Raw genomic sequence first — 14,097 nt, 5'->3', positions numbered from 1 at the left:
AATCCCACCCGGCATCGCTGAGAAATTTACGTGAACGCCCGCACAGTCGTAAAATATAGGAAACAAAATGGCCGCCACGTAGCCATTTTAGACTAGATCAAAACAAAAATCAATGTGCATATGTGTAACATATAGAGTAATCTATGTACAAAGTTTGAATGGAATCGCTCCTAACATCACTTAGAAATTTGCGTGAACATACGCACTGACATCAAATACAGGAAACAAAATGGCTGCCAGATGGCCATATTGAATCAGATCGTAGAATAAATCGATGTGCATATGTATGGCATGGGTGATAATCCTCGTACTAAGTTTGAATGAAATCGCTCCAGGCGTCTCTGAGATATCTGCGTGAACGGACGGACGGACGGACGCACGCACGCACGGACATGACCAAACCTATAAGTCCCCCCGGACGGTGTCCGTGGGGACTAAAAAATCAGACCTCTAGCTCTATTGGATCGCTCAAAATTAGATATGCACTAACTAATGAGGTACAATATGTGGCGTCATAAGGTGTCCCATCATACCATACATGAAGGGTGTAGCACTTGTGGTTACTGAGTTATGGACAAATATGTATATTTGAGGTCAAAGGTCACCGAGGTCACGTGACATTTTGTCAAAAAAATTGTATTGCTAAGTTATCCCTATATACCAAAAATCAGACCTCTAGCTCTATTGGCTCGCTCAAAATTAGATATGCGCATAATTGATGAGGTACAATATGTGGCGTCATAAGCTGTCCCATCATACCATATATGAAGGGTGTAGCACTTGTGGTTACTGAGTTATGGACAAATATGTATATTTGAGGTCAAAGGTCACCAAGGTCACATGACATTTTGTCAAAAAAATTGTAGTGCTAAGTTATCCCTATATACCAAAAATCAGACCTCTAGCTCTATTGGCTCGCTCAAAATTAGATATGCACATAATTAATGATGTACAATATGTGGCATCATAAAGTGTCCCCATCATACCAATACATGAAGGGTGTAGCACTTGTGGTTACTGAGTTATGGACAAATATGTATATTTGAGGTCAAAGGTCATTGAGGTCACGTGACATTTTGTCAAAAAAATTTTATTGCTAAGTTATCCCTACATACCAAAAATCAGACCTCTAGCTCTATTGGCTTGCTCAAAATTAGATATGCGCATAATTAATGAGGTACAATATGTGGCGTCATAAGCTGTGCCATCATACCATATATGAAGGGTGTACCACTTGTGGTTCCTGAGTTATGGACAAATATGTAATATTTGAGGTCAAAGGTCACCGAGGTCACGTGACATTTTGTCAAAATATCTGAGATATCTGCGTGAAAGGATGGACTCACGGATGGACTCATGGACGGACATGACCCAATCTATTAGCAATATGAATACGATGAGAAACTAAATTTTTATTTTTCTCGGCCTTATACATGGGAGTCTATGAACTGCCTTATACATGGGAGTCTAAGGACTGCCTTATACATGGGAGTCTATGGACTGCCTTATACATGGGAGTCTATGGACTGCCTTATACATGGGAGTCTATGGACTGCCTTATACATGGGAGTCTATGGACACTGCCTTATACATGGGAGTCTATGGAGGTGAAAACTAAAAAGTCCTCTAACACGGCCAAATTTGATCGCATTGTGAAACAAATCGACGTGCATCTGTATGGGGGTAGGGTACTATCCTTGTGCAAAGTTTGAAAGAAATTGACCTGGGCATCTCTGAGATATCTGCGTGAACGAACGGACGCACGGACGGACGCACACACGCACGCACGGACGCACGCACGGACATGACCAAACCTATAAGTCCCCCCGGACGGTGTCCGTGGGGACTAATAACTTTTTGCAGAGACCAAACTTACTGAAATAATTTGGAAGGTGTAGGGACTGTGCTCCCATTAGTTGCGCCTTAACACTGAAAGTTAGTTGGAAGTTTTGATTCAATACAAACAGTATCAAGGGATATAGAATTCTACAAAACTAAGTGTTTTAGTATGCAGGGAAGAAAACATTCCGATATGTGTGAATAAGTTAGGTACTAGCAAGTACTGTTTGGATTGTGCAGCTGTCACATAGTCTGCCAGTGCAAAATCCACTGCGTATCCATCCTCGACATCATTTAAGTAATTTACGATGTCAGGAATTTCTGAACTTGGATACAAAACAGCTGTAATGCAACAAGACGTTGCAGGGCGTATTGAGTACATATAGGAAATCAACCCGCGATATTGGAGAAACATTTGCCGGCCAATGACGTGACATAAAATAGCAATATAGACAAAACTTGCTAAAAACACATAATAGGTCCATTGCAGGCGGGCCTTAGACCTCTGTCTCCACATTACATCATAGGCTAAAGCCACAATACTGGCTGCTGTTGATGTTATGGCAATGCCTTCCATTGCAAACCAAAAGTTGCGTGTAAAACCAGCATGTGGTGTTGGAAAGTTCAGCTTCAAGAAAGCCCATTTTTCATCCCTTGAAACATACTCTCCTTTGTACATATAACTTTCAACTTGATGTTCTAACACGTCATTGAGAATTTCATAAAAGTTTTCATGGGGTAGAGCATCGTCTTGCAGCAACAGAACATACTTTGACTTGTAGGTGGATGCGACGTTCAAACAAAATGCGTAATCATCATTTTCTTTTGTGAGGATGTTGTGCAAGCTATCTGGTTTTTGCTTGAAATCAGTTTTGCTATTGTTCACCATTGGAAAATACTTAGATAACTCTATAGCTTCAGTGTTATCAGCAGGGTCTACATCAACGTTGCAAATAAAAATTTTGTTGTTATGACCAAAGTTTTGTCTTCTTAGTCCTTGTTCAACTCTGGAGAGTGTCTGTGTCAAGTATTTGGGGCTAATATCCTTGTGTCTATTTTTGGTACGGGCCACTGTGACAACACCTACAACAATGTGAACGGCTTCACTTCCGAGGCTGTACTTCCCAAGTGTTGAGGCAGGGTCCAAGGTTTTCAGGTAGCTTTCGGAGGCTTTGATTCTGTTGTCATTAGCCTCCAAGACAAGTTGAAAATCCTGGTCTTTATTGGGCATGAAGTAACGTGAGTACGGAAGCCGCTGACAAAGTATTGGTAAAACAATTGAAAAAGTGACACTGTACACAATGACTGTACACATCAGGTATTTGAAAGTACGCTTACACTTCATGAAATGAGGACAGACACAGCTTGAGAAAGACATGATGATGCAGCCAATTCCTGTGTTTGGTACTCAGAGTTGTAGGGTCTCTGTATGTAGAAAATCACACCTAAGGCTCTATTTCCTCTGCGGTCCAATCACTTTATTTTGAAAGCATTTTTCAGTCACCGAATCTACCTCGTTCCTGAAAAATGGATGGAAATTTGCTTTTGAAATATAACTTATATGGCTTTGTACTGTGGACACTCTGTGGATATCATATACTAAAGTAATAAAGCACACCCAGCGATGGTATACCATGAGTGATAGCAAGTGCATATATGAAGTGAACTGGTCAAAATCGAGTGGTATACTGTCACTGGGTGTGATTTATTGCTATTATATCATAACAGTATACTGAAATTCTGGTGTGGAACGTCAAAAACAGATTTTTGCTGAAGCTGAGGGCTCACGGCTATGCCAGCTGTGGTATATTGCCAATATACCATGGTTCTTTTCGCGTCTTGACAATCAGATCACTGTATTTGTGCCATCAATATACTGGTATGATATAATTACCGATAACTAATGATACACTTTTGAGGGAAAGTCCACAAATATGGTATACATATGCAAATGCACCAAGAGATCGTATGGGAGCGACCATATGACCAGTGTAAACACTGTATCCAAGGTACGATGGTGATTGATGAAAATTAAAACATGTCTGTCATAATCTACATCATATAATTTAAATGTTGCAGCTGTGATGATAAGGTGCATCTAGAAATCGTGCACAAAATACATTGTTTGTATACAAGAAACTCGCACAGGTGCAGTTCTGAAGTGAAACCTGTTTCCCTTTAAAGGGCTTGTGGTGCAATCAATATGATGATAACCCGGGAAGATAAGGAGATTTTACAACATGAATATCAGTGTTAAGGCACAGTACTATCATGAACACGGATGCAGATACCCTACTCAGACCAACCCTACCTTCTTGGTACAATTATCGAGGTAGAGCAAATTTTACCTGTACGGTACAATTTCAGTTACCCAGACTGCTCTGCAGGGGTCAGTTCATACTTGTCTGTAAACTGATCCAAGACATACACACAGACACAGACATCGTATAATTTAAATGTTGCAGCTATGATGATGAGGTGCATCTAGATATCGTGCATGAAATACATTGTATGTAAACTTGTAAAACAAGAAACTCGCACAGGTGCAGTTATATATATATATATATATATATATATATATATATATTATATATATATATATATATATATATATATATATATATATATATATATACATACATACATACATACATACATACATACATACATATTATATATTATAGCCCAAACATGGGACTATGTGCCCGAGGGTAGGTGACCATTTGCCCGACGTAAGGAGGGCAAATGGTCTCCTGCCCGAGGGTACATAGTCCCTTGTTTGGGCTATAATATTTTTATTACATGCCTCTCTTACTCAGTTTGCACCAAAAATATTTACGTTTATTGGCAAATTATAGTCAAATGCTTTATTTTCATTTTAGACGAAAAACGGTTAAAAATAGAACAATTTTCATCATCGAATGGCGCATTGATATATTTAAACTACTGTTATGCGGTTTATCAATATTTTTATGCGAAATTTTCCAAAAACCGGATTTTCTGTGCAAAACATGCAATTTCAAGACTTTTACGTCGAAAAGTTTTCAAGTTGAAAATAGTTCCGGTTCACTTTCAGTCCAGTGATGACTATGCGGCCCGCGACGTCATCGGCGAGTTACCATTGAATCCTATGGAGCGCGCGACGTTCGATATACGAGGCATGTAATAAATATATATATATATATATATATATATATATATATATATATATATATATATATATATATATATATATATATATATATATATATATATATATATATATATATATATCCTCCCGCAAACCCTTAAACCAGCTTGCAGCAAATTTGCGGTAAACGACCAAGCTGCTATATATATATATATATATATATATATATATATATATATATATATATATATATAATATATATATATATATATATATATATATATATATATATATATATATATATATATATATATATATATATATATATATATATTCCTCCCGCAAACCCTTGAACCAGCTTGCAGCAAATTTGCGGTAAACGACCAAGCTGCTGCAAATTGCGGCAAACAAGGTTATTGCTGCAAATATGCAACACATGATAGGACATATTACCAACTATTTCATTACCAGGGCGTACAGTTTACCATCGCAATTCATGACCGGTCATTATGTAAGCAACACAAAATTGATCTTTCATTTATATTTTATCTTCATCTATTTTTATAACAGACAATTCACTTTTTAAATTATACCTGGTAGATAATGGACAGTTTAGTTGGTGAGAGTGACATAACTCAGCAACATTGCTATTTTAGGATGGAGATAAGAATGCATCTATAGTATAAAAAGAATACCCTTCAAAGATCTGGTTGGGTAGATCATTGTTAGATCGACAACTGAAATTTAGGTAAACAAGACTACTTCTTTCATTTGACAATATTTTTGTTTAATTTATACAACTGTGTTCTTGTTCTACTCCCTACAGCATGTTGAACTGTCCAGTATTCGGCTTGCTATCACAGCCTGTGTATGTGTACCATGCATTTGTATCACTGACTGTCAATCTGGACTCTAATTAAATTATCACCTAATACATATTTATATTTACAGGCTTTGTGGACAAACTGAATATTGTGTGTTTGAGCATGCTGTGGGGAAGCAGCAAGAATCTGAGTTGATATATTGCACAGAAATATTGCAAAAATCATCAACAGTTGCAGCTTCTGCCCTGTTACTAGGCTCGTTTGGTTTTTTACTACAAAGCATATATGTGTAGCTTTTTTCAAGATAAAATCACGAAATGTGACAAATTGGTTCTAGACTTTGTTAAAGTATTACAAACTTTACAACAATTGGAAGACATAACAATAGCTTCTCTGTCTATAAATAGACAAGAAGCTAAAATGGTATTTATTTTTCACTTAATTACCTACAAAAACTTGAAATTGGAAAATAAAAAATATAAAGGGTGGCCAAAAAATTTTCAATCCCCCCACAGGCAGAGCAAAATTTTCGAATCCCCCTAACCGTTTTTTGTGAACGTCACTGTTCTCTCTCATTAATATGCATACGTAAACATTTCTCCGCATTTTCCGCATAAACGACGAAAATAAAACCTGCGAGTGTTAGAATGTCTATTTAGCGTCACACTTATTCGTAGGAATTGATGACTGAGTCTACAAGATGCAACAACAGCCGCGGATACAACGACAAAATTTGTCCGAATTTCAGCATGTTTGTCCGAAAGTCGCGCGCGTGCAGCTATATTTAGTAACAAATCCGAAATCGCGATCAACGCTATTTGCATCTGAAAAATGAACCACCCGCATATTTGCAACAAATAATTTGCTGCAAATTTACTGCACAGCTTGCAGCAAATTTGCAGTAACAGCTTGCAAGAGGCCTAAAATATCGGTAAGGGTATATACACATACATGTATACACACAGACACACACACAAACACACACACACAAACATACACACACAGACTCAGAGACTGCAGAGAGACAACTTGATGAATATTGGGCAGCTGCTAGATAATATTATGCATATATATCAATTATCCCCAATGCAAACCACAGGGTCTACGTTCTAACCATAGTCCTCTATGTTCTAACACACAGGGTAAACATCGAGGTAGCAGCGAGCAAAGGCACTAAACTCGTCTCGTCGCGATCGGTGCTGATTACAGACTACAGTAATATAGTGAATCGGTACCGATCGCGAAGCGACGTGTCCAGTTCTGTTGTTGTACTACTTGTAGCGAAGATCCCAAAACTACGCGTAAACCCAAATGATCTATATCATTTATTGGGCCAATGATGTTTTACTGGCAATACAGGGATGCTACACTTACTACAACAGCTCCAGGCTAGGCTGGTACCAAAATTATGTCCGATTTGCTGGAACACTGATCGACGACTGTCTTTCACCGTCCCACTCCATTGTCTGTGCGCTGACCCATGTGACCCAGAATATCATGTGACCTGCATTTGGTGTGACACCTTGCGCACGAAGAGCGCCATCAGCGGTGAAGGACTTTTCAGAGCACAAATCATGGGGAGGGGGGGGGTACTCGAGTACGCGGGTCAGAGAGTCATGCCGCCTGGATGTAAATGTTTCATGTGGTTGGTGGCAATATTTGATCATGTATAGGGATGTCAAAGGTCATAGTCCAAAGTTAGTGCACACTGTACATACTGTGTCACAATAATATTACAAACACTTTTTCAGTAAAAAGAAAATCTCTATCCAAGGGATTGGGACAGCTCATGAATCTACATGTCCCCATTTAACTACCACTGATAAAGTATGCTCAAATATAGCCACTTTGTTTTCATTTTGGTGCGCGCATGCGAGATGTTATCGCTCCATTGACGTTTCGCGTACTTGCATTCCCATTGGACGAAAGTTCTGCTGTCAAATGTCGTTCATTTGATGGTAGAATCAGTGCAGTTTTTTGAATGCCAATTCAAAAGGGTCTTGCCGCTACACAATCAGAAACTTTATCTACACAGTGACGAAAAACGGAAGGTCTACATAACTGAATGTTGAATGGGCCGGAATTCTCATTTATTTACCTATTAAAATTCATAGGTCAAGTTGACAAAAAGCGACAGCAAAACAGTGACACGAACTTAAAGTGGCACTCCCACTTGGTACCATTTTTAAAGCACATTTTTTTTTAATGCCAGCGGTCGATATTTGACGTGGCGACTGCGCGCGGATCGCGAGATATCGATAAAAACATGTCCTCAAAAAAGTGCAAGTTTGAATTCCGGTGGCCCACCTAAATTCAGCTTCCGAACATCGAACGTTCGGCACTGGGGCCATTGTCAACGAAGCTATGGAGTACGAGTCTACGCTTACGCTGCTGTATGCCACAGTACACTCAGTGTTACATTTTTCGGACAGGGTAGTACATTTCGCCCAAAGTCGTTTCGTAAATGACCAGCAATACGAAATCTTATTACCATACCTTTCGAAACTTTATTGTGGTTATCCTCAAAATCAGTTGACACGAAGGGAGTGGTATTTCGGGGTCAAAGTTGCCAAAGTTTTGACCCCATGTTGAAGGCGTAATAATCGGACTGCAATCCCAGAAATCGGACGTCGTGTTTGGAATGTGATTAGAAGCTAAGTATTGATAATTTGAAACTTGAAACCACCGATTTTTAATTTCGATGTGTTTAGAAAACTGTATATAAGAATATTTTATTATAATTAGTTATGTTTAATCCATGGACGACTCAACTATATTTCGACGTGATAGCTCTTCGATATCGGACACGGGCTGTCTCCGTGTGTGTTGCTTTCGGCACCTTGTATCGTACGGTGGCTAACTTCGCTAAGTTTGTTCAGTGAGTATTACTTATAATTGTTTCAATTGCATATTTTGTTTGTATTAAAATCGCACAGGCATTATTTAATAAAAATAGCGAGTATATTTCATCGTATGGAATTATTTACCTGTCAAGTTTTTACGCGGTAAGTCACTTACTACATTTACACATGCTAAATATTGTCTGTCCGAAAACTTGTACACTTCTTACGTTCATTAAATGTACTTTTTTTTTCTCGAAACAACTGCGCAGTTTTCGTTAAAACTACATGCAATCGTAGCGAACAATGGAAAGAATATTTTCAAAATCATTATTCTCCCCCACATTCAAAATTCAATGCTAAATCAGGACTTTAGTCAAAATTTCAGTTACTTTGACCTGACGGCAGTATGTTGACAGTATCACTGACGCGGTATCAGACGACAATTTGTGACCGCCGCTCGTAGCGAACTCAATAGCTTCTACCAAAAAAACTATCGAAAACGAGACAACATTGTCACCTTACTTAATATGAGGTCACACGACCAGTAAAACGCTATCGATACGGAGCGAAGTGAGTGTAACTAACAGCATGTCACTAAATGTCCGAAAACTGAGGTCGTCCGAAAACTGTCACACTGAGTGTACCACTGGCGTCGGTGATCGGTCATGCCCCCTTGGGGAAAGCCTAGTCGACGTCTTCAACTGACTCTGAGAAAAAACGGAAAACAAAGTTTGATTCCACCAGAATTCGCATAGGTGACTAGCACATTTACGTGCGATTGATACATAGCCGCTGGGATCGAATGGCGACCTCAGTTGGTATTTACTTGCTTCCCAAATTATATCATTTTTAGTACCGGTACCTGCTAAATCTGATTTCTATGGCAGTAAAATGTTTATTCCAATTCTTGTAGACTTCTGAAAGGTTGACCTAAGGTTTTTAGAATATGGCAACCATTGTTGGTACCAACAGTTCCAAGGAGAATTTGTGGGTAAAATAAATTGTACTGCGCCCTCATCCCCTATCCAGACCACACACTACTCCTTCAATCCTGTGATCACTGAATAAATACATGCAGAAATGACTAATTTACTCCTTATTATGTACCATCTGATCAGTTTCAGGATTCTTAGCATTGTCTCACAGATGCGGATTACCAGTACATGTATTTCAGATATCATAGGGTGATACAGGCAACTTCTGTATCTGTCTGTCATTTCTTTTATGTGCCGTAAGAGAAATCATATTGTATTTCATATGATTCAAACTATATGTATGTCTACCCTAATACTTCACGTAGCAGGGAAGTCTAAATGTTGAATGTCATATTTTACTGTATTTGCAGGATATCAACTCCTATGGTGTTGACTGGGATGGCCCCATGCCTTCACCAACAATCATCAACTGAATCTTATGTGGTGGTAGTACCTGAGACATGCTACTGCAACTGACAGAACAACTGCGGGAGGAGCTGGGTATTTTGATTGAACCACTTTCCAAGTTGCATTTGGTGACTTTGGGGTTGGGATTGACTTATATTTAGAGACCTTGTTAACTCCTTTTGAAGAGTCTCGAATAACATGCAAAAATCAAGATTTTTCTCTCACAGAAATCATAATGAGCTGGAAATATGGCAAAGTATCTGGAAATACATTAGTGCTGCCTATTTTCTGATTTGTAGCAGGGGGTTGTGTGTTCTGCTCTTGTGTTAATGCTTTTATTCACAGCAGTTTTATGATAATCTTATATCTGACATTTTTGTTGTGGTTTTGTCGCTGCAAAGTGTTTCTTAATGTCAGAATTGTATGCTCTACATTGACTGTCTGAAGTAGTTTACTCTGTGCAGTTACGAAGATGTACCGCCCTATGAGACATGTTGCCACTGATATCTGGCACATTCGCTATGCTGTGTCAGTTTTCTGAGATGAGACTTGAAGCTTGTCATGTTCAAAGTGAGAATAAGTTCATTCAGCCACGGGCCGAAGTTTTATGTATAAACCAGTAAAACCACAAGTTTACTGGTCAAAATTTCCATCCTATGATATTAAGTCACATTGCAATGTTTGGTGAATTCCAAAATTTCTGCAAATCAGTATTTCAGTATTCCATGTGAGGGCGCCGTTTTGTATGGTAGACCAGAAGTGGGATATATACCAGTACTAAGTGGCTGCAGATGAACATGTAGTGAACTGTTGTCCGAGGATAGATCAGATTTTCAGCAACCTTGAAAAGTGTACTTGTTATTTAGTAGCATAGCGCATGCCTTACATCTTTTGTGATGTGCTTAGTCTTAATTATGTTATCCTGAACAGACTGCAGTGAAGGCTTAGCCCTAACCAACAGTTCCAATGTGTGGAGCAGCCCAAAGATACTTTCATTGTCGGACATTTTGGAAATCACCCATTTTACTTTTTGTAGGGTTTGACACATTTAAATTGTTTAACCATGTAAAATGGCTTCAGTTATACATGTAAGAGCAGTGCCTTTTTCAGCTCTGGTGATAAAGTACATGTTGCATAAAAAATGTTAAATATGATGTAAAGGGCGAGGCAATTGGTTTTTAAATTTTCTGCATCTTTGATGGTAGAGTACGCTTGGGAGGACAGATATTCAGGTTTTCAAATTTTATCAATTCTCTTCTGATCTACCAATTAGGTCCATTTTAAAGGTCTGGGTGTAAGACAAGTTTTAACCACCTTAGTTTTTTTTTTGAAAATAAAAAAAAAATATTGTTCTACACTGAGTTAACACAGGGATGACAGCGAATGTTAATTTCAAATATTGGGAAATCATGGGTAATTTGTCTCAGTCTCTAATACCAAATTTGCACAGTCACCCCTGATTTATCATTGTTATTTTGGTAACAGAATGGTCAAAAGTTTCATTGAGGAAAGTTTGAGCCAAAGCCCAAGTCCTTCACTTTCAATGATGCAGCAAATACTGCCTTAACTGCTTGCCTGCCTATCTTTCAGAACTTTGAGTGTACACAGAACAAAGGTTTTACATACTGTGGTCATTACGTATTGACCTAGAGTTCATAATCAAAGGTCACTCAAAATTTTATGGTTTTCTGTGATTATCAAGATTTGATCCGGCATCCACAGTTGAATAAGTTTTTGTAATTTCTGTGAGGTTTTGTTCGATAGAATAAAAACAGAATGGAAAAAACATGTTTGCACATAGGATAGTTTTATTGAAAATATAACAAGGTCAACACCTTATAAATATATTTTTATAAAACACAGCATGCACACTTGAACAGTCTGTAAATCTAAAGTAAATGTGTTTTATCAGCAGAAATTTAAAACTCATTTCAATTCCACTGACACTTGTACATGGATAACAACATGCCGCTGTCACAGTTGCCATCCAACGTAATTTGCTCCATTTTATCTGACATTTCTCTGTTTTTATCATGTGAATGTTTGATGATCATTTTTTCTGTTTGTCGTTGTCCTTTCATTTTTTTTCCATTTTTGATGTATGATGGGACAGTGCTTGAGGTGTTAGACACCTGTTTTTCTCACATTCCTGGCCGCTGGTAGTGCGGGATCGACAGTGTGGGAAAAATCGATCCCACACTCTCAGAAACCGTCCCACACTCTGCAGTAAATATTACACAAGCTCTGATTGGATGATAAACAGTCTATTTTGTTCCACGCGCAAAATGTTATCCAATGGCACGACGAGTAACACATGGACTAGAACTACAAAGTAAGTAGGTCAAAGTATGGTGGCAGACGACAGAGTTGTCACGATTTTTGATAATATTATACGAGTCCAATATGAATTTAACGCATTTTGTGGTCATGTGAGAAAAAGAATCTCACACACCAAGGACCTGGGATCAGATTTCTCACACTCGTTGGGGATATTTTGACAAAATATCCCCAACTCGTGTGAGAAATCTAATCCCACGTCCTTGGGGGTGTGAGATTCTATTAGTCTCTACCATTCCCTGGCTTCTGTTTTAGTCTTGACTTTTTATTATACATACATGCTCAACTGTGTTGCAAAGGGGTTTTCTCTTGCAGTCTAGTCGGGTTTTTTAGCGACGAAGTTACGTAAGTGAGGAAGCTTATAGAGTTGGGAGAGGCAAAATTGACGTCATTTCCGTCAACAACTTCCGTAAAACTATTTTGTCACACCACGTGATCACCACTTCCGTAAAACTATTTTTTATTTTTGGGTGTCTATGTTCTGTCTTGTAATCTTTGAATGCCAGTGAGGAAGTATAATAAATAAAATAAAAAATAAATAAATAAACAAATAAATAACTATGGGATGATTTTCATTAAATTATTTATCTTTCAAAATTTTGTTTTACAATGTAGCTGCAACTCCTAAGTGACTGGGCCTATTTTTGTACCTTTCCTCCTTAGAGTGACGTGAAGCAACTCCAGTGTTAGTTGATTTGAAAATGTATTGTCACTCGGTGTAAGGAGTGAGCTTGACATTTTGGACAGCTTTACTACTGTTAGCTATCCTTCATATGCATGCTTCCTCAAATGGCGGAGTGATTTGAATATTAATAGTGTCATTGTCTTAACTTTGGCAGCCTGGCAAACTGAGGCGCTGTAAATGTCAAAGATCAAATAATTATAGTTGAAATAGCTTCTGAAGTTATTGAGAAGTTATTGCATATTTGTATACTTGTATATTTGAAATTGGCAAATAAAGTAAAGTTATCAGTAAATAGGGGTAACGTTACAAATTTCTCTGTATATGACAAAGCTGTGATATAATTTTATTTAAAGACAATTTCACGGCACATTGAAACAGCAATAAGCTTAAACCAGTGTATGAAATTTCAAAATCAACTTTTCAGCAACACTGGAAAAAGGGATAGCTTGTGACATGAAGTGGAGCGATGCAACCAAGCAGTGGTCAGGGGGGGGGGTGTCACACCTATTGTTGAAACTTGAAAATTTAGCTATCGCAATGGTGTAATTCTGTGGCAATTTGGGTGAATTTTAGATATGTACACACCATTAATGCTAACATAAATTAAGCGTGGGCAAATATATCCATGTCTTGAACAAAAAAAATTGAAAATGTGTTAAATTCCAATTTTATCAACTAAGAAACTGAAGCGAGTGTTTGGGAACACAATAAAATTTTAAAATGAGAACGAGCAAGGAAATTTCAGCAAGTTCGTAGTTGTTTGAGATTTATTTATTTATTGTTTTTTTTTGCAATTTATGGAATGTATGTATCTTTCCTGTCCAAGTTTTGTAAATTAATACGCTCAGATCGATGGGCGCAAACAGAATCACTGTTCTGAACATGAGTAGAGTTAAATATTTCCTCTGGTTATGCGACGTAGTTGTCTACAGGAGGAAACTTGTCCACGCGACAGGCGACTCATCGCCTGCCTGAAAAACCGACATGTTGGTTTTTCCATGCGACCTCGCCTGACCTAATCACGACATCGTACAAACAAGGCAACGCGACAGGCAAC

The 14,097-nt window shown here is 38.1% G+C and overlaps 1 protein-coding gene across 1 annotated transcript; it reads right to left on the bottom strand.

Annotated features, from left to right (window-relative positions):
- Positions 1–1,393: 1,393 nt before the first annotated feature.
- On the bottom strand, positions 1,394–7,291 carry LOC139114696 (post-GPI attachment to proteins factor 4-like). Its single transcript, XM_070676567.1, has 2 exons — positions 7,168–7,291; positions 1,394–3,359 (listed from the first exon to the last, which is right to left on the bottom strand). The coding sequence occupies exon 2, from the start codon at positions 3,215–3,217 to the stop codon at positions 1,970–1,972; it is 1,248 nt and encodes a 415-aa protein (XP_070532668.1). The 5' UTR covers positions 3,218–3,359; positions 7,168–7,291; the 3' UTR covers positions 1,394–1,969.
- Positions 7,292–14,097: the final 6,806 nt, after the last annotated feature.

This window comes from Ptychodera flava, chromosome 16 (assembly GCF_041260155.1).
Source record: "Ptychodera flava strain L36383 chromosome 16, AS_Pfla_20210202, whole genome shotgun sequence".
Lineage (NCBI taxonomy): Eukaryota > Metazoa > Hemichordata > Enteropneusta > Ptychoderidae > Ptychodera > Ptychodera flava.
This window is presented reverse-complemented; position numbering and strand designations above follow the sequence as displayed.

Bases quoted from the DNA above. Each gene is read 5' to 3' on its own strand.
- LOC139114696 (XM_070676567.1), bottom strand. From the start codon at position 3,217: ATGTCTTTCTCAAGCTGTGTCTGTCCTCATTTCATGAAGTGTAAGCGT.